Source organism: Gadus macrocephalus, chromosome 6 (assembly GCF_031168955.1).
Source record: "Gadus macrocephalus chromosome 6, ASM3116895v1".
Classification (NCBI taxonomy): domain Eukaryota; kingdom Metazoa; phylum Chordata; class Actinopteri; order Gadiformes; family Gadidae; genus Gadus; species Gadus macrocephalus.
Genome location: NC_082387.1, coordinates 20461952 through 20482243, shown reverse-complemented (window position 1 = coordinate 20482243; position 20292 = coordinate 20461952). Strand labels below are relative to the sequence as shown.

Below are 20292 nucleotides of genomic sequence, written 5' to 3'. Positions count from 1 at the left end.
AGAATAATCCCTTGTAAAGATGAAATCTTCGTATGTCCACGGACTAACTGTGGGCGCAAATGATTGGAATTAGAATGCATGACAAGGGTCCGAGATTCACGGCGGTATTTGCACCAATATGCTGACAGCCTCACATGCATGCAAAACTGATTGTTTTTATTTCAAAGTCGAAGTGCGTTCGCTGAGCAGAGAACTGCACAATACGCCAAAGCAAGACTAATATCCTACTATTTGTGTGTGCGCGCGCGCTCTCTCTCTCTCTCTCTCTCTCTCTCTCTCTCATCTCTCTCTCTCTCTCTCTCTCTCTCTCTCTCTCTCTCTCTCTCTCTCTCTCTCTCTCTCTCTCTCATCTCTCTCTCTCTCTCTCTCTCTCTCTCTTCTCCTCTCTCTCTCTCTCTCCTCTCTCTCTCTCTCCTCTCTCTCTCTCTCTCTCTCTCTCTCTCTCTCTCTCTCTCTCTCTCTCTCTCCTCTCTCTCTCTCTCTCTCTCTCTCTCTCTCTCTCTCTCTCTCTCTCCTCTCTCTCTCTCCTCTCTCTCTCTCTCTCTCTCTCTCTCTCTCTCTCTCTCTCTCTCTCTCTCTCTCTCTCTCTCTCTCTCTCTCTCTCTCTCTCTCTCTCTCTCTCTCTCTCTCTCTCTCTCTCCTCTCTCTCTCTCTCTCTCTCTCTCTCTCTCTCTCTCTCTCTCTCTCTCTCTCTCTCTCTCTGTGTCCCCCCCTCTCCATCTCCCTCTCCCTCTCACTTCTAAACTTGTTTTTAGAGAAAGGCCAAACAACCGAATCGCAAAACTACTGCCCTCTACTGGTGCAGGTGAGAGAAACCGCTAGACTCAAAATGTGAGATAAACTTTAACTTGCATATATATATGATAAATATAACTGAGTGTGTTGAGTGATCTATTAATACCGACCAACCAAAATGACAAATAATTTGTAGAGCACAACATATAAAATGAGCGAAATGATTTATACGGCCTTTTCACTATAGTCACTTTTAATCCCTGCCTGATGTTCCGTGGGCACATGGAGGTGGCTTTTGTATAGCATCTGCCTGGCCCATGACATTGTATCTGTGAGGCACACTGGTTGTGTTCTATACTCATTTAAAGTGCAATAACCACTCTTCTTTCTCTCCACAGATGAAGCTTCGACATTGGCCTGCCGTCAGATTTAATTTTTAGATGCTGCCCATGTGGCAGTTGGTTAATTTTACTAAACACTCTAAATCTCGACCCTCCATAACTCTACTTGCTTATACGATAATATGATAAAAATAGAAACGTGCTTATCTCCCCGCTATTTGTTTACGTTGACGTTGATACTTTGATTTGATTGGTGTGAAGCCAAGGGCCCGATGCAGAGGTGGCTTCCCTTGGAACCCTGCTGACTAATCACAGGAGGGCAGTGTCATGACGGTAGGCCTGATTGGTTAATCCTTCAAAACGGCACCAAAGAATAACCGAAACTGTTAATATAAATGTAAAAAACAGGGAAGCCTGGCTTCCCCTTTGGCCTCCGGGAGAAAACGCGGAGGCCAAGGGATCATGCATTAGCCCTAATGCATGATCACCAAGTGCAACCCACAATTATAGAATGTCAAAAGTAGATGATTCATTTGAAGGATGTGGTGTTTGAATAATGTTATTTTGTCATTGTCCCTGATTGAATGAGCATCTGTTATCAGACCATAAACCAACAGACCTAGCCAACAATAGGCCATTGGACATAAGCATCTGTCTTGGACTAGTGACTTAAATCGCCCAATAATAAATAAATTGCATAACTGAATATTGTGTTGTTCTCAGCATGGAAAAGAAACACAGAGCCAAAAGGAAAAAGCTAACCGGCCATGTTTCAAACTTTTGAGCACTAAAGTAAGCCTGTGAGTGTGGCCTGTGAGTGGACACTAAAGATTTCAAATCGGCCCCCAAATTGATGTGAGGGTCTTTCTTGCGGGTTTGAAAGGTTTGGTTTCAGGTCCTATACTGCCACCTGCTGCCAAACCATAACATTGTAATGTGTAGTAGCGTAGTAGTTTAGGCAATCAGATATTTTATGACGATTGAATGTGGAAATGTTGAATATTATACTGTGCAAATTAGCGTGCGATGCCCCTTAATTTCGGTGGGGCAGAAACTACTGGCGTATGACCATACCCACAATTTATACATATTTTTAACATGTATATTTTGAGCTACATTAAAACATGTAAAAATAAACTAATAGCCTAATGTTACTGCACGCTTTTGAAGTGCCATCCGCAACACGTCATATGATGTCGGGCTAATTAGAACCGCCTATGTGCAATGGAAACACAATTTCAAAGGACAAATTCGACATTATAGGGAAGTTATTTCCATATTTTATTTTAACAATCTAACAGGCTTAGCGAGTGCATTGCAAATACATGAAAAGTAGAAATGGAAGTCATCAATCAAGCAGACCTTCGATTTGGAACTTGGCACGACGATGTGTGCAAATCTCTCAATAACAACACTTTTGAAATCAGATATTTCTCAATAACAGCTGTTTAAATCAGGTATGAAATCAGGTATACAATTTTAATACCTGCTGAAATAAATAAATAAATAAATAGGCTTCAATGCCGAAAGATACAGGCGGAGTAATTCGACTTTAAACAACTACAGTCCTAGAATATGACCATGCAGCAGACTTTACGACCATATGGGCGTCTTATAGCGCGGATTGCAATTCTTATTGCAGCCTGCAGGGTTATGCGAGAAACATACGGAGGGACGCGGTCGTTGAGCTCCCCTGCCCCACATTGCATGACTCGTTAAACTCAATTAGAATAGCCACCATCAATTTAATATCAACAGACCAAAATAATCAGAAAACCTACAGAAACTATCGATAGTTAATGTGAAAATCACATTATTAAAAATAAACTTGGAGCAAAGATTTACTGAGGAACTATTTTTTTGGGAGCATGCTTTTGCAGGGAGTTCGCCGCCCCACCTGCCCATATGGACGGCACGCGCCTATATGAACGCATGCATTCATATGTGTGATTCACTAATGTCCAACTCAGGTTGGTTTAATCCTCACACGGTCACATCACATGGTGCAATTTTCAGTATCAATAGCATGCACACGCAATGATGCAAAGCATCAGTGTTTTGGTGATATATTTGTTTCAAGATCTGCGGTATCCTATAGCCAGGATTGTACTAAAACACACAAATTACTGTGAGGTCACAATGCGCTCAATGATAGGTTCGGGAAGCTGGGCTCGTCATAATGTCTCGTGTCAATCAAGTGTCTGCTCAAGTTCTAAAGTTTTCATTCGCCCTTCGACGCCAAGTAGAGGTAAGTCATGAACTATTGCTCTAAGTAATAAAGTAGTCCCATTTTATGTCAATGCTATTATAAATCCGTCCAAGGCAAATGATTACATGTCAATTATATATTTATCGAAGTGTAAAAGATGAATCTGCCACATTTTGCTCGATTGAAATACCCGTGCTCGGGGCGTCGTGGACCTCGGGCCCGCCACGGCCTCTCACCTCGCTCTCCAAACGCCAAAGGGCCCATGCACCCCTCGTCGAAAAGTTCAATGTCATTTTAAAAAGTCATCTAACTGATCGATAACGCTAACAATTATGTATGTTATTGTAAATCGTTTTTCACTGTGAAATCACCGATCGATTTATCGGTAATCGTAACTTCTGTCACCGTAACCGTTATACGGCATGAATATACAGATCGGTAACCCACATTTGTGGAACGTTCGTGCTGCATGTACTCACGACATCGCACTTAATGAGAGTGATATCTGAAGCAATGCTGCTGCTGGAGGTGTTAGCGCACTCTCTTACTAGCTAGTGGGCTACTGACGTTTATGTTAGTAGGCCTACACGGTTCGGTATGCACTGTACTCACACTCGTGGTTGGTTCAACTTTTCAGTGTTGAACCGTGATTTTACAGAATTATTCTGTGTCTTTATCGACTTCCAGTGCAAGTAATTGCAAACTTAATGAGACACCGTGATAGGAGCGTACAACGCATGTCGTTTTATTATCTTTTCACAATAAATAATACATTTAATATGTTTTATTACAGAGACTCATAGAGAGATCATCGAACAGCGACGATGCACAGGAAGACATTGTTTTCTTTGCCGACTCAATTGACCCCTGCTTCCAACATGATGGCCGACAGGGAGTTCTTCACCGAGGTGACCAGGCTCGTCCCCGCCCCCCCTACTGAGGCCAAGCCACCGGGCCTTAACCCCCGCTACCCTCGTGGGTCTAGGCTGCCCCGGTTGGCTGCCCCAGCTGGTGGCAGCAACGAGAGGCTCGTCCTCCGCCCCCCTACTGAGGCCAAGCCGCCGGGCCATAGCCCCCGCTACCCTCGTGGGTCTAGGCTGCCCCGGTTGGCTGTGGCTGACGGCCAGGAAGCCTGGATCACGGCGGCCCACCCCGACACCGTGTCCCCCCGTGCACTGGCTCTGGGTGCCGCCTCGAGCCAGGAGACTTCCCCGGGCCAAAGCCCCCCAGGTGAAGAAGTCGTATGCTTTAGTGTATTGCAAATGTAATTGAAGTATGCAAGAATTATTACAAGTATACTTTTACTTTTTGTGCTTAATTGAAAGTATGTTTAACGTATGTACTTTTCAAAAGTGTACTTCACAATAAATGTCATTAAGTTCCACTTTAATGTACTGAAAAATAAGTATACTAATTCTTGTACTTATAAAAAAGTGTATTTTATTGTAAGTGTATTGTAAATTGTACGTATGTGTACTTAAAAAAAAAGTATACTAAATAGCAAAGTAGAAGTGTATATAAGTATACTTACAGAAAGTTAATCTCAAATTACATTACGGTGCCTTAGAATAATTGCGAATACGTGGTCATTTAGGGTACTTATGTAAAGTACACTTATTTTCAAGTCCTGTGTAATACACTTAAAATGTTTTATTAAAGTTTACTTCAATTGCCCCTCATTAGAAGTGGCTGACCCTGACCACCATCGTGGGGTTAGGCTGCCCCGGTTGGCTGCCCCAGCCGCTGATGCCAATGACAGGATCGTCCTCCGCCCCCCTACTGAGGCCAAGCCACCGGGCCATAACCCCCGCTACCCTCGTGGGTCTAGGCTGCCCCGGTTGGCTGTGGCTGAGGAGGCTGACGGCCAGGAAGCCTGGATCACGGCGGCCCACTCCGACACCGTGTCCCCCCGTGCACTGGCTCTGGGTGCCGCCTCGAGCCAGGACACTTCCCCGGGCCAAAGCCCCCCAGGTGAAGAAGTCGTATACTTTAGTGTATTGCAAATATAATTTAAATATACAAAAAGTTATTACAAGTTTATTTGTCGCATTAAAATATGCTTAAGGTGTACTTTTAAACAGTGTCCTTCACAGTGGATCCAACTGGTCCTCTGCGGGCCGCCCCGCTGAGCTCCTCCCCCTCGTCCTGGAACGCCGCTGCCCCCTCCCGCCGTCGGGCGCTCGGAGGCGCCGAGGCGGACCTCCCTGGGACGGAGCGCTCCCAGTCCGGTCGCGGCCAGAGGTCCCAGGCCCCGGGCAGCCCGCCGGCCTCTGACGTTCCTGAAGGCGTGGTGGGCAGAGGTAAGTACTCGTTCAGCCCGTTTCCCCCTGTGCAGGAGCCTCTGAGGAACGGCAGGATCCAGCGGGAGAAGCTCCGGGGCCAGCCCCCCCACCAGGCAGGGGAAGAGGCCGGGCCCTCTGGGAAGCGGCAGAAAAACGGGGGCCGCTGTTTCCCCAACCAGAGCCTGACCGCTGAGCCCAAGCTGGAGGAGAAGCTGTTGGATAGCAGAGGTAAGAATGGCATCTCTTACACAAATAAATCAATTCAATGTAATTTATAGTATTGAGCCTGCATACTGCAAAACTTTAATTATCAGCCCGTGCTTTTATTTGTTTCAATCCCTGAACTCAAGCGGCTTGTATTTGGGACAGGCGTCTATATGGAACACGCCTTTAATTCCTTTCGGTGAACTGATGCTATCTATTGGCGAAAGTTGGTAATTATGGCGTTTATTTTTCAAAACGTGTGTGTGTGCAGATGAGCCGGCCCAGGGCTCCCTCAGCGGCCCCCAGCGAGACCCAGCAGAGCCCCCAAGGCCCCGCCCCTTTGCCAAACCTGAGCTGGCCATGACACAGAGCCTCACTCTCATCAGTTCAGAGAACTGGTGAGACATACACACACACCACATACACACACACTCGAATTTGTCGATGCAATCCGAACTTCATTTGTTTCATTTGACTGACCTGCTGTGGTTCTGAACGCAGGGAGGAGAAGATGGAAGGGCTCATGGTGCTGCGCAGTCTGGCCCAGAACCACGGGGACACGCTGCGCCCCAGGCTCCGCGACGTCTGCCTCGCCCTCGTGCAAGAGGTAGCTCCCCCTCTCTGGGCCTGCTCCCTGGTGCGCTCTCTCTAGCGCGTAACATGGAGACAAGCGTCTGTCACTGTGGGTGGGCGTGTGAGTGGGCGGGCGGCTGGGTGTGGACAGTCCGTCACTGTCTGCAAGTGTAAAACAAACTCAGTCCTGTCTACAGCTTAGTCTATGTACCTCGCTGTGTGTAAAACCATCCCCATCAATTCTACACCATAGAACAAGTGGTTGATTCGACATGAACAAAGTTAGCAAAACACAGCCTTGAATGAAGCGAGGAGTGTGAAACGTACTATAATGTAACGCATGCATTTCATTCATGTAGCGCTTTCCAAGACACTCAAAGAACCTTTACAGAGTGAGAGTGGTGTCTACCACGTGTGTGTCTGTGTCTCCGTGTGTGTCTGGTTCTCAGGTGAAGAACCTGCGTTCGGGCGTGTCCCGCGTAGCCGTGTGCACGTTGGGCGTCCTGTACTGCCACCTGCAGCGGGACATGGACAAGGAGGTGGACACCACGGCCAGGGCGCTGCTGCACAAGGTGGCCGAGAGCAACGCCTTCATGCGGCAGGAAGTGGACGCGGCGCTGGGCCACATGGTGCGGCACTGCACGCCGGCACGCTGCATCAACGCCTTCCTGGACGGGGGTTTGAGGTCAGGGGGCTGCACGCACACATGCACAGACACACGCACACACAACGCAGACACAAACACACTGTATTGCGCCTTGTTGTGTTTTCTAGTATATCTACCAGAGTATCGGTATTGCAAGATTAAATCTGTGATTTATAATAGTACAAATAATCAGCGGCAGCAGCAAACACACAACAGAAAAAATAGACGATTAAATAGGACTTGAGTGTCGAAGGAAACGTTTCTAAAATCCTTAATCTGCTTTGGACTGGTAGGTAGGATACTCAAGAGGTCTAGCCTATGTTTCCCTATTTCCATCTGTTGTGCATTTCTGTGGTTTGTGTCTCTTTGTGTGCGTCCTTCATGGTGAACCTACCCGTGTGTGTCTGCAGCCACCTGAGCGCGGTGGTGAGGAAGTGCGCCGCCCAGCACCTGGCCGATCTGCTGGAGAGGTTGGGCGTGGCCCGCCTGCTGTCCGGAGGGAAGGACGTGACGGACAGAATCCTCCCGGCCGTGGTCAAGCTGGCCCTGGACTCCTCCCAGGAACCCAGGCATGTAGAGCCCCCGGTGACTTCCTGTGTTGGCTGAAGGCTTTGGCGTGTGTCCAACGGCTCGGTGACGTGCCGGTCTCACTCCTCCCCCTTCAGGTCCTTTGGCCGCCGGATGTTGCTGTTCCTGTCCTCCCACCAGGACTTTGATAGCATGCTGGAGAAGAACATCCCCACCAAGGACCTTTCCGCCGCCCGCAAGACGGTCAGCGGACTCGAGGCAAAGGTACGGAAGGCCCCGCCCTCTCGCCCCACCCTACCGCTTGGTGACGGGTCTTGTGAACGTTGTTGTTGTGTTTGTTGTGTCAGGGTCAGGGTCAGGGTCTGGGTGAGACGCCCCAGACCCCACCCTCGCTTCCCGGCAGTGGCACCGTCAGGGCCTCGACGCTCAAAAGGAAGCTCCCGAAACCGACCATAGCCCCCAGCCCCGCCACCACCGCCACCCCGACCAACACAACCACCAGAACCCCCAGGTGAGACTCCTCCCAGACACATGACAGCCACCTTTGAAATATGTTGGTGAAAGTAAAACCCTTACTTATGCTATGAGGTCAGCTCCTCTCTCGGGTGTCTTTTGTTTGCAATGTCTCTCCTATATTTATTTATGCATTTGTTCGTTTTCTCAACTTCAAGCAAACTTTAAGAATATCTTTTATCTTATTTCCAAGATCATATATATATATGTAGTGAGCATGTATGCAATTTCATGACATTATATTTTGTGATACCCTACAGGGAGCCCAACAGCAAGTACAGCTCCAAACCTCAGGGTCACATAATCGAAGACAAGGCTGAGTACATCAGGCAGCTCACCGCTCTGCTGGAGTCCAAGGAGTTCAGGGAGCGCATCAAAGGCATCGACCAGCTGGTGGCCGACTGCCAGGACAACCCCAGCATGGTTATCCGCAGCCTGTTCCCGGTCCGTAAAACACCCCCACCGCTCGTAAACGCCCACTACCTCACACTCGCCCTTATTCGCTTTCCGGGTGAGACTCCCTCCTGTCCCCTTTTTGTTCATCTGTTCCCCGTTTCTCCCGCTCCCCCAGGTGTTTGACGCCTTCAGAGACCGCCTGCAGGAGTCCAACCGTAAGGTGAACCTGTACGCCTTGGAGGCCCTGCAGGAGATGGTGCGCCTGCTGAAGGACGACCTGTCCGGGGTTCTCAACCACCTGGTGCCCGCCATCGTGGACAACCACCTGAACTCCAAGAACTGCGCCGTGTACTCGGCCGCCACAGGGGCCCTCTGCGAGCTGGTGCTGAACCTCGGTGAGGGCCCGGTGGGGAGCTGTCCGGAACATGGTCCGGTCTGACCACGGCGTTGTACTTGTTACTCATGTGTTCTTCCCTTGGCCCTCTCCAGACAGCAGCCTCCTCCTGGAGCCGTTCTGCTTCAAGGCACGGGCTCTTAGCGGCCAAGCAAAGGTGGAACTGATCGGGAAGGTTGCAGGTTTGTTAATGGATATAATGTTTGTTTGTTTTGTTTTTTGCAATGATCAGCACCAAACATACGTATACCATTGTGTGGCCAATCAAGAGGCATCTGATCCACTCTGCTCTGCCGCCTCCATCTCCTCCTTCTCTTCCTCGGTCTACTCCTGTCTCCCATTCTTTTGTCTCTACCTTGGCTTCATCCTCCTTCTCTTCCTCTGTCTCCTCCCCTCCCCCTTTCCCTCCGTCTCCTCCTCCCCCCCAGAGCTGGTGACGGAGCTGTACCCCCGCCGGCCCCAGCTGGTGGAGCAGAAGGCGCTGCCCCTGCTGTGGTGCCTGCTGGGCCCGTCCAGCGGCAGCGTGCACCGGGCGACCACCAGCCTGTGCCGAGCCCTCCACCATCAGATGGGGCCCGGCCTGCGGCAGAGCGCCGTCTCCCAGCCCCCGAGCGTCGGCAGGGACCTCAACCAGCTGCTGAGAACCATGTCCTGAATAAAAAATGACGTAAGGACGGGAACAAGAAGACTCACTGCTCTCTTTGCACTTTTACAGGTAGGTTGTGTTGCACTTTAACAGGTAGCCTCACAAAGCCTGTTATCAAAGCCTGGGGCCTCATTTATCAACCGTACTTACGCACAGATTTGTGCGTAAGGAGGGAGTAAGATCATTGCCACGCAAAGTATGGAATTTACCGACATAGGAATGCGTGTAAATTCAAGCACAGCTCTGGCCATGCTTACGAACAGAATCAAGTGGTAGAATAGCGATATTACAAGCGCAAAGCAAAGCATTTAAGAGTGTCAACGTCTGCATTAGGCAATCGACATCCACATATGTCCCGTGTTCACTTTAATTAGAAAACATTCAATTACTCCTTTGTCTAATTTTAAACGGACAAATTACCTAATTGGTTTCAAACCCTATAAAAGACAGCTGTGAGGAATTTTTGAAAACGCGCAGGGAGCGCATTTTTAAAGATCGTGGTGATCTGCTTGGGGAGAGCACAGAGTGGCTTCTTAGTAGGTACCGCTTCCCAAAGAATGTACTGCTGGATTTCTGTCGGCATTTAGGGCCAATGTTGGCTCGAGACATGAGACTCGCGAACGCAATCCCTGTGAATATCCAACTCCTTTCCACCCTGGGATTTTTAGCTGGCACATATCAGCGTGAGGTTGGAAACATATCCGGCATTTCCCAGCCATCGATGAGTAGGACCATGCCGGCGGTGTTGGACGCAATTATTTCCCTTGCCCCAAACTACATCCAGTTCCCTTACAGAGATCCCCAACAAGCCGAAATCAAACAGGGCTTTCACGCCATCGCCGGATTCACAAACATAATTGGAGCCATGGATTGCACCCACATAGCCATGAAAGCACCGTCAACTAACGAATTTAACTATTTTAACAGAAAGGGGTTTCATTCTGTCAACGTGCAAATCGTTTGTGATGCAAATCTGTCCTTTTTAAACGTTGTTGCGCGGTAGCCTGGAGGAACACACGACTCAATCATCATGCAGAACAGCTCTGTTGGTCTGCGTCTCCAAGAAGGCGCTGTGGAAGATGGCTGGCTCCTTGGTGAGTACTAGGCTACTGCATGTTTAAAATACTATTGCTGGGTTATGTACAGTTGTTAAAAAATATATCATCATTAGGTGATCAAGGTTACCAGCTGAAGCCATGGATAATGACCCGCTTAACCAACCCGAGGACCCTGCAGGAACAGGCGTATAACCATGCCCATGTGCGTACGAGGAGCACCGTTGAGCTTAAGGGTGCACTCACACTAGGCCATCTGGCCGTGGCCGTGGCCGTTTTCACACCGGATCACTTGCGTCCCGAACCGTGAGTGTTGATCCGTACGGGATTCACGGGAAACCCGTGAACCGTTGCACCACTAGTGGTGTTGAATGATTTGATACGGCATCCTCCGCGCATTACTTCGGCTTTGCAAGTACTGCATATTGCAATTCGAGTACCTTCATTTGAGACCGTAAAAAACATCCAAACCGCAGACATTGATTATTTTCAATTAAGGTGACAAACACTCCTGTACTGCCTCTCCATGCGTCTCTGGCTGCGTCACTGACACTGTCACATGACCAAACAAGCTGCGCATGGGCAAAAAACACACACAACTGCAACTAGACGGAAATAAATATCGGCTGTTAATATCGGATCAGTTTTACTTATCGGGCCGATGCCGATATGTTAAAAATGACTAACATCGGCCGATAACGATATCACTGCCGATATATCGTGCATCCCGACAATTGAGCCATCAGACAGGGGGTCCCCCTGCAGGAACTCCCCAGGCCCCATGCCTGACGCAGTGCCCTTACCACCTCCTAATGCCGCTGGCCTTCAGACGAGACAGAGGCTCATACAGAGATTTTAGGTAAATCCGGCACAGAAACATAACACCTTTCATTTTGTGTTTTGCAGCATTGGAGGGGAAAAAAAGGAGACATTGGTCAACGGTTTATTTGCCATTTTATTTGCGCAAGAGGCAATCTGTTGAAGAGACTCATTGATTTGAATTAATACATTGGTCATGTTGGTCAGTTGCTCCTTCAGGTCATTAAGAATCAGTTTTATACAAACGGACTGTAGTCCGGATGCCGTTCGAGGCAATGTATAGTACATGCTACGTTTAATTGATTTTCTTGGTCTAGAAAAAAGGCCTTTCATGATGCAGTGGTCAATAATGAGAGCAAAGATGTGACCACAGTCACACCTTCATAACATCGCATCATTTTGAAGAGAGAACAACAAACAGCACATTAAATTAAACTGGTTTTAATGTTGCATGATAAAAGTCCCATGAACAGACTTGAACAGACTTTATTTTTTGACTTTTGCATGACTCAGGTAGAACTGTTCGAGCCCAGTTCAAACTTTTTAAAGCACACTGTAAATAACCAGACCGTACATGCAACCAACCAATCATCTGCCTGATTACTATCCTGTAGCGGTGAAGATGGGGCATGCTACTGAAGGGTCAGTCTTCTTGTGTACTTTAAATTCACAAGCCTCCGAATCGAACTCGGACACGCAGTCATCGGGATAGCTTTGAGGCGTCATGAAACTGCAATGACAAATGACTCATTAGAAATTAGGAGGTAGCGTTTCCCAAAGGAGCATTGAATTGACGGTGAAAGTGAAACTTACTTTGCGCAGCATCCACCACAATGGCAGTCCATGCATTGGCTGTTTCTCCAGCTGGATCCTACGTCATGCCACGTGTTGTCCACGGTATCCTGACACGAAGTTGCTCCTACAGGGTGAACAAGACATCAACTCAAAATGATAACAAGATAGTATCTAACGTGTACACATTTCAAAGTGTGCTTGTTTATCTGTCTCCACATGTTTACCTGGTTTCAAAGCTACACGGAAGCAGTGGGCATCTAGCACGGCTGCAAGGGCGCACACAACTGAAGCTACAACCAGAAATCTCTAAGGGGAAGAGAAGAACATGATAGTTACAGACTTGTTTGCTATATTGTCATTATCCTATGACAATATACGCAGCATTAAAATATGTGCCAACAAACACATAAACATACATGTACATAAACGTGCATCAATATTATTGATGACCTATCTATGTAGGTAATGAGAAAACAGCCTACCATGATGGCTGGAGAACAGGATTGAATGCTGGTCAGAGAATGGAGTCTTATAGTGCGGTCTGTGTGTTCTGGGACTGGCTTTAAATATTGAACCTCACTGAGACCTTTGGACTCAAACATCGGGGAGTTACTGCAAATAAGAAAAGCAAAACCCAAATGGCTTGATTCCCTTGGGGAGGGAATCTTACGTAATCCTAGCAATCATTGTTTACAAAACACAGTGATGTGTTTAAATGCATTAAAAATATTTATTTCCGAAAGACGATTTGTGGCAGTAGTTCTGGAATTGAGTCAGCCCAATATAGCACACCCAAAAAGACGAATACAAAGGGGGTTTCATTCCAAGCAGAGGGTCCGGCTGTTAGCCCAGCTTTTTTGATCCCTCACAACAAATTATACCTTTAGCAACAAGGGTCCCGGTGGTAGGTGCCTATATTTCCTTTTTTAATTCAAGTGTACTAGTTAGCTAACTTCTGTAGCCTTAAGCAAGTCAATTTAAGAACTATACATTTGCATATATTGTCAGCATCAAATGTGAAGTTGAGGATATGTTTCCAATATTAGCATAAATTGTGAAATGTAAGGTACGTAGAGATACATGATTAGAGTAAGTGGAATCACAAAACAATGATTAGATAGTAGTTTATCTGTATTGTCTTCTCAGACAATGTGCTGCACTTATGAACAGAACCTAGACACTACACATTAATACAATACATGAGGTTTGTAAAGTACCTAAACAGTAGTGTAAGAGTAGTAAATATCTAGTTAAAAGTACTTGGATTCATACGATCTGATTATTGTGGAAATAAGCAGGGCAATATTTACGTAAATATCATCATGCCCAAAATGTTTTATTGAATGCATGTCCAGTGTGTGTGTGCGTGTGCGTGTGTGTGCTGAGGAAAGCAAGGCAGTGTAGCATCGAGTGAAGTAGTGTGGATGAGCGGTTCTTGAAATGGCTGCAAACAGCAATACTGGAGGCCAAAGATGGGCTCAAACAAGCAAGTTTTGAACAGGCAATGCACTGGTTCTAATTACGACCATCTTTAATCTGAAGTGCGGCCTTAATATGGGTCTGCACATTGAGGACAATAGATCTCCCCTATAGCCATGTGGATATCCATTCAAGATTAAATAGGCTTGCATCAAAATGTAATTGTTACCCCCTCTCAAAGCGGGCCATGTCATCAGACAACTGCAGGTTTTGTTCTATGTCTATGAGACATGCTGCTATCCCAGCTAGAAGGGAAATGTCCCACGATACTGGCAAACATAACTTCATAACCCCAGTATATATGTTTAAAAAAACAAACACGTTTTAATCGTATGTCCTATGAACATTTTAAGGAGGTCCATCATTTCAAATAATGTTTGTGGGTCTCGGTTAACCTTAATTTTTTTAAAGTTTTAACTGCCACATTCTGAGGTGGATTGGGTCCGTTGCTAAGGGAGCCAACTACAGAATAAATAAAAAAAACTTCTCACAATGTGACATAACAATGGGAGACCATTCCCACTGCAACGTCCAGAAAATGTTTTGAGGTAGTATGGCGTGAAGAGTAATGTATTAATCTCTTAAACAGTTACATATGGTTTTGCCTCCTTCTGTTTCCATCCCCCTCCCTGCTAGAGCCCGGTCTCTGAGTCCAACTGTTGGCTGATAACACCTTTGCCCTGCCCCCACACCCGTCCCTACCAAATCCCTGTATCTGACCCGCACTATTTACCGTATAGTATTCTACAGTACGTTGATTGAACAGTGTACGTGGATTCACCTTCGTCCTGTTCCCCTCCTCGTCCCTGCCAAACCTGGGTCTCTAACCCCCTACTGTCCGTAAAGAAGTTGATCAGTGGAGCAGCTGAGGGGTTGGTATTGGCATCAAATGGCCCTTCTTATGTCTTACGGTCCAGCAACGGATCCCCAGCTCAGAGGTTGTGGTTAAGAGTAATTGTTTGAACAGTGTTTCGCTTATGAGTTACTGATCGTGAGGTAACGCAAAACTTTTTGCAATGTTACACAAAAGTTTGGCAAGGTAACGCAAAAGTATCACAAAAGCAAATACCCACCATGACAAGTACACCCTCACCATGGCCCTTCAGGGCCTCCGTACAGTTCCAAGTGTCAGTATGTCAGTATAAGTATCAATCTGTCACAGTGCAAACAGCAGGAGTCACATGCTGCTCAGTTGGCCTTTCTCAGAACATGCCCTGTTGTTTTTCATGAGTATATATCTTTCAGGGTGTGTTCAGGATTTATGAAAGCTGTGATTTCAGATAGAAAAGATGGAATACTAAATATAAGAAGGAAAATGTGAACTTGACCAAATAGCTGCCTCAGCGTTTTTACCATCAGTGTTCTGTACTGGTTTATCAACTCCAAGAACCTACACCAGAGGGGCTTCTGTGGAACAGAATGGTGCAGATGAGAGATGTTGGGCATTTACTGTCCCAGAGAAGCAAAAAGGAAACCAACCCCTCAGTCATTTTCTGGCATTTCTGTGGAGGTTGGGGGCATTGAGCCGGAGTGGGCGGTGTTCAAAGCCTCCATTGCTGAAGCTGTGGCGGCTAGCTGTGGCCTCAGGGTCTTAGGCTCCTCAAGGGGCGGTAACCCTCGGACACCGTGGTGGACACCGGTGGTCAGGGAAGCAGTCCGATTGAAGAAGGAGGCCTTCCGGGATATGATATCCTGGAGGACTCCTGACTCGGTTGCAGGGTACCGACAGGCTCGAAGTGCTGCAGCTGCTGCCGTGTCGGAGGTTAAGCAGCGGGTGTGGGAGAAGTTCGGAGAGGCCATGGAGAAGGACTTTCGGTCGGCACCAAAGTGTTTCTGGAAGACTATCCGGCATCTCAGGAGGGGGAAACAGGGAACCATCCAAGCTGTGTACAGTAATGATGGGACTCTGTTGACCTCAACTGAGGAGGTCGTTGGACGTTGGAAGGAACACTTTGAGGAACCGGGGTGGTGGTTCCCCTGTTCAAAAAGGGGGACCAGAGTGTGTGCCAATTACCGGGGTATCATATTTCTCAGCCTCCCTGGTAAAGTCTACTCCAAGGTGCTGGAAAGGAGGGTTCGGCCGATCGTCAAACCTCAGATTGAAGAGGAACGATGCGGTTTTTGCCCCGGACGTGGAACTCCGGACCAGCTCTTCACTCTCGCAAGGATCCTGGAGGGGGCCTGGGAGTATGCCCGTCCGGTCTACATGTGTTTTGTGGATCTGGAGAAGGTGTATGACCGGGTCCCCCGGGAAAAACTGGGAGGTGCTGCGGGAGTATGGGGTAAGGGGGTCTCTCCTCAGGGCCATCCAATCTCTGTACTCCCAAAGCGAGAGCTGCGTCCTTGGCAGCCAGTCAGTTTCGTTCTCAATGGGTGCTGGTCTCCGCCAGGGCTGCGCCTTGTCACCAATCCTGCTTGTGATATACATGGACAGGATATCAAGGCGTAGTCGTGGTGGGGAGGGGTTGCAGTTCGGTGGTCTGAGGATCTCGTCACTGCTTTTTGCAGATGATGTGATGATGTGTGTTCATCATCTGCAAAAATCTGCATTGGATCATCGGCCTGTGACCTTCAGCACTCACTGGATCGGCTGGCGGCCGAGTTTGAAGCGGCTGGGATGAGGATCAGCACCACTAAATCTGAGGCCATGACTCTTGAAACCGGTGGATTGCTTACTCCGGGCAGGAAATGAGTCCTTAGCCCAAGTGAAGGAGTTCAAGTACCTCGGGGTCTTGTTCGCGAGTGAGGGTACGATGGAGCGTGAGATTGGCCGGAGAATCGGAGCAGCGGGGGCGGTATTGCGTTCGCTTTACCGCATCGTTGTTACGAAAAGAGAGCTGAGCTGCAAGGCAAAGCTCTCGATCTACCGGTCGATCTTCGTCCTATCCTCACCTATGGTCATGAGGGTTGGGTGATGACCGAAAGGACTAGATCGCGGGTACAAGCGGCCGAGATGAGTTTTCTCAGAAGGGTGGCTGGCGTCTCCCTTAGGGATAGGGTGAGAAGCTCAGCCATCCGTGAGGAACTCGGATTAGAGCCGCTGCTCCTTTACTTAGAAAGGAGTCAGCTGAGGTGGTTCGGGCATCTGGTAAGGATGCCCACTGGGCGCCTCCCTTGGGAGGTGTTTCAGGCACGTCCAGTGGGGAGGAGACCTTGGGGAAGACCCAGAACTAGGTGGAGAGATTATATCTCAACACTGGCCTGGGAACGCCTCGGGATCCCCCCGTCAGAACTGGTCAATGTGGCCCTGGGAAAGGGAAGTCTGGGGCCCCCTGCTTGAGCTGCTCCCCCCGCGACCCGACCCCGGATAAGCGGATGAAGATGAGATGAGACCCTCAGTCAAATTCCATTTCACATTGGGCAGACAAGGTTAACTTCACCCACAATGTAGTTGAATCCTTGTTAAAGATCTTGATAAAAAATGTACTCACAGCTGCCAAAGAAGCAGGAACACTGCTGAAACCTGCCAAAGTGTTGTTTAAGGGGGAGTACGGAATGCAGGACATCGACCTTGGCTGAAAGGGCCGGCTCCTAAATTTTTTAAAAATGTAACCCTATAGAACATTGATGAATGAGAATCCTTTGGCATATGTTTGTTGTTGATGTTGTTGGTGTTCGGCTTCAGAAGAGAAGATGCCTTCTGAATGTGTTTGCCATGATACCAAGAGGATTGGGAGGTAATGAGAGATGGAAGGCAACAGAGGAGACCGTTCTCCATCTGTCCAGGTGAAGATTTGCTCAAAGGTATGATTTCAGAGCAGTGTGGATTAATCCATCCTTGTTTTGGCAGAGCACGACAATACGTTGTTTGTGTACTTCATTGCACAGGGAGACCTTTGTATGTGGATGGGTTCCTTGTCTACAGAAGATTCGCCACAGCAAAGTTAAAGGCATAATGTCATTTCTGCTGCTAGGGTTTGCTAAATCGAAACAAAGCAAAAAAAGTCGTTTGACATCTTGAACTATCATGGTAGTTGAACTCATGTTCACTTAAGTTAATGTATCAAAGCTTTTTTCACATAAAGTTTATAGAAATTGTGTCATTTCATTATAATGAAATGGCCACAAGTATCATAGCATTAACTTGCTGACTAACCACTAGATTACTCAACATGGGTAGCCCATCGCTAGCCTGGATACCATCCTGATCACATTCTGTTTTGCTGCGCATTTTCCATGAGAAACTCTGCTAGTACTGCTCTTGTTCTTGTTTAGTTATTGAGTCTATTTCTGGGATTACTGCACCTATGGCTGTGTTGACTCTGTTGTTAAAGATACCGCTTGCTGCTTAAGGAGTCATTGTTACAATCCAGTGGCAGCCTGTAACGCAACCAGTGGCGTCACTAGGCTGTTTTATTCGGGGCTAAAGCCCCGGATCTAATTTGATTAGCCCTGAATCTTTTTTGTTAAAAAAAGAAAAAATATATACATTATAAATTTTTGCTGCATGCAGAGCCTGTGCTATATCCACACGTCGCACATGCCCCCATTTGTTAGGACTCTTGCGTAGCTTACTGCTAGGAATTTCTGTTCTACTGCTTAAGATTTTAAGCCATGAATTTATGAATTTATTGAAGAAAATATATCCGTTTTTTGTGGTCTGTAAATAGGCCAATCTATGAGGCTAAATAGCATGCCAATATTGATGACTGATTGTGTCAAGTGTCTAAGGATGAATGCTAACATGATTTGTTTCCAACTTTTGCCTTAAGTTACAATTTAGCTAACTAGCTAGCTGCTGCCCTTTTCGATTCCAATGCCGACTGTCATTTCATTACCAATGTTAAGTGTCATAAATAGTTAACACTGGTGCTGAGTCATGATTCCTAAAAAAGAAATACCCAAAACATGTGATATGTTTTCAATTTGCGGAAAGTTTTGAAAAATCCAGGATGCCTGAGAGCCTTACTGCATTATATTCCATAATAGTTGTTTCTTTATGAACCTGAATGTTGTCTTTTCCTTTCCACTATAAAATGATGCAGAAAAGGCACAGATAGATGAATAAAAATCCACCAGAATGCAGGAAATTAAGTGTTTGACGCTCAAACATTTCTGGGGGAGCACCCCCATACCCCCCACCTATAATTTGTCTCCCAAAATGTTGAAATGAAACCTAGCCTATATGACCCTGTACACAGGTTGCATACAATACATCCATAGATATGTTGTTTTTACTTTTTGGATTAAAAAGAAGGCATGTCAGCAAACTCCATGTCAGCCCTTAGTATGATTATCATTTCATCATAGATTGGCCCTTTGTGAAAATTAGTTTGACACACCTGATATAGGTAATGTAAGGTCTGTCTCACTTGTATTCATTTTACTCTGAAATAACTTGAATGGAACTTTAGATGTCTGGGGATAAGCAGCAGTCAGGTAGCTATTCAAAGCTATAATTACCTGCCTATTTTGTTTATTTAGGTAAAGCATTATGAAAAAAAATGCAAGCGCAATAAAGTATACAACAAAATTTGCCACACGCGCACTGTCCTATTCCCTCTTGGGCTAAGCCCCGGATGTTTCAGAAACCTAGAAACGCCCCTGAACGCAACCACAGCTATGACACCATCCTTGATTGGCCAAGATAATATTTAAATTTCTGGAGTCAATGTGGGCGGCTGGATGTCAAGATCGCTCCGTGCTTGGAGGTAGAGGTCGATTTTTGCACCCTTCAAGGCCACTATACAGACGCGGTGAGGAACCCACTGACAGCCACTTGTGCCAGCTGCTGGTTCTGTTTTTTTTACATGATATTTCAGACATGATTCTGGTTTTAATTACTACTAATATCATGATGCAGGTCTATAATGCAGGCAGAGCATCGGCGACTGAGGACAATGAAGTTGCGGGTCTCTGACTAAATCATCAAATCCAACATGGAAACAAACATGTTGAGGTTCTTTGCCAGGAACATTCTGGGCGCACCAGAGTGTTCATGTTGCAAGAGTTCTGGAGCAGGACCCAAATGCCACTCTGTTCGCCAGTTACTAAAACAATAGTTCCTTGTACTGGCAGAGAAAAACTGGAACAAAAAACAGCTGATAAAAAAAAAGGGATAAATACGACCAGGAAACTGGGAGAATATAAACAGACCCGAGAACCAGAAATGTCAGGCGAGGTAACAGGACAGGCGCTTCCAGAGGCTCCTACCTACAGACCATCTGAGAAAAAAAACATGAAAGGGCCAACTTAAATCGAAAAGGGAAACACAGGTGAACAAATTAAGTAATTTAAACAGGTGGAGACAATTCAGGGTAACAATTCTACAGGAGAGGGAGAAGCAGGACATCTACATGACAAGCAACATCAGAACAGAATTTGAGGTTGGCAATAGCTTGTCTGCATATTTACTTTGAATTCACTTTGTTTGTTTTATTCCCCCGGGAAAAAGAGTACCAATCGAATCGATCGGTTCTCAACACCAAGTCATACAGTAATTCAATGATGGTTAAGACACAATCTGTCTTTTTTCTTCCCAAATATATACAGTACATGCTGGGATAGCAGAGAGGCTCACAAGTCATTTCCTGCGAGTTCAAGTAGAGCTTCAAGTCTCAGGCACGTTATGCGCGCCTGAGACTTGAAGCTCGTTATGCGCGTTTCTTAACGCGAGTAACGCGTGCAGTGTGGCCGTAGCATGTTTGCGATGAGGTTGCTTGAGCTAGCACCCCAAT

At 46.9% G+C, this 20292-nt stretch overlaps 2 protein-coding genes across 2 annotated transcripts in view; one reads left to right on the top strand and one right to left on the bottom strand.

Moving 5' to 3' along the window:
- Positions 1–10828, top strand: part of LOC132459122 (TOG array regulator of axonemal microtubules protein 1-like) — an 11161-nt gene extending 333 nt beyond the window's left edge. Inside the window, exons 2-18 of the mRNA XM_060053500.1 lie at positions 756–805; positions 1134–1409; positions 4079–4515; positions 4969–5256; positions 5379–5795; positions 6043–6169; positions 6273–6378; positions 6794–7029; positions 7401–7559; positions 7656–7782; positions 7878–7971; positions 8288–8475; positions 8603–8822; positions 8917–9003; positions 9250–9536; positions 10471–10561; positions 10639–10828. Coding sequence (XP_059909483.1) covers positions 4110–4515; positions 4969–5256; positions 5379–5795; positions 6043–6169; positions 6273–6378; positions 6794–7029; positions 7401–7559; positions 7656–7782; positions 7878–7971; positions 8288–8475; positions 8603–8822; positions 8917–9003; positions 9250–9476 — 2682 coding nt within the window. The 5' untranslated portion in view covers positions 756–805; positions 1134–1409; positions 4079–4109 and the 3' untranslated portion in view covers positions 9477–9536; positions 10471–10561; positions 10639–10828. The remainder of the gene's footprint in view (positions 1–755; positions 806–1133; positions 1410–4078; positions 4516–4968; positions 5257–5378; positions 5796–6042; positions 6170–6272; positions 6379–6793; positions 7030–7400; positions 7560–7655; positions 7783–7877; positions 7972–8287; positions 8476–8602; positions 8823–8916; positions 9004–9249; positions 9537–10470; positions 10562–10638) is intronic.
- A 938-nt stretch (positions 10829–11766) lies between these two features.
- On the bottom strand, positions 11767–12768 carry LOC132459971 (beta-microseminoprotein-like). The gene is made up of 4 exons (XM_060054897.1): positions 12619–12768; positions 12361–12442; positions 12155–12260; positions 11767–12071 (listed from the first exon to the last, which is right to left on the bottom strand). Exons 1-4 carry the CDS (start codon positions 12736–12738, stop codon positions 11945–11947), a joined length of 435 nt encoding a protein of 144 aa, XP_059910880.1. The 5' UTR covers positions 12739–12768; the 3' UTR covers positions 11767–11944.
- Between the last annotated feature and the right edge of the window lie 7524 nt (positions 12769–20292).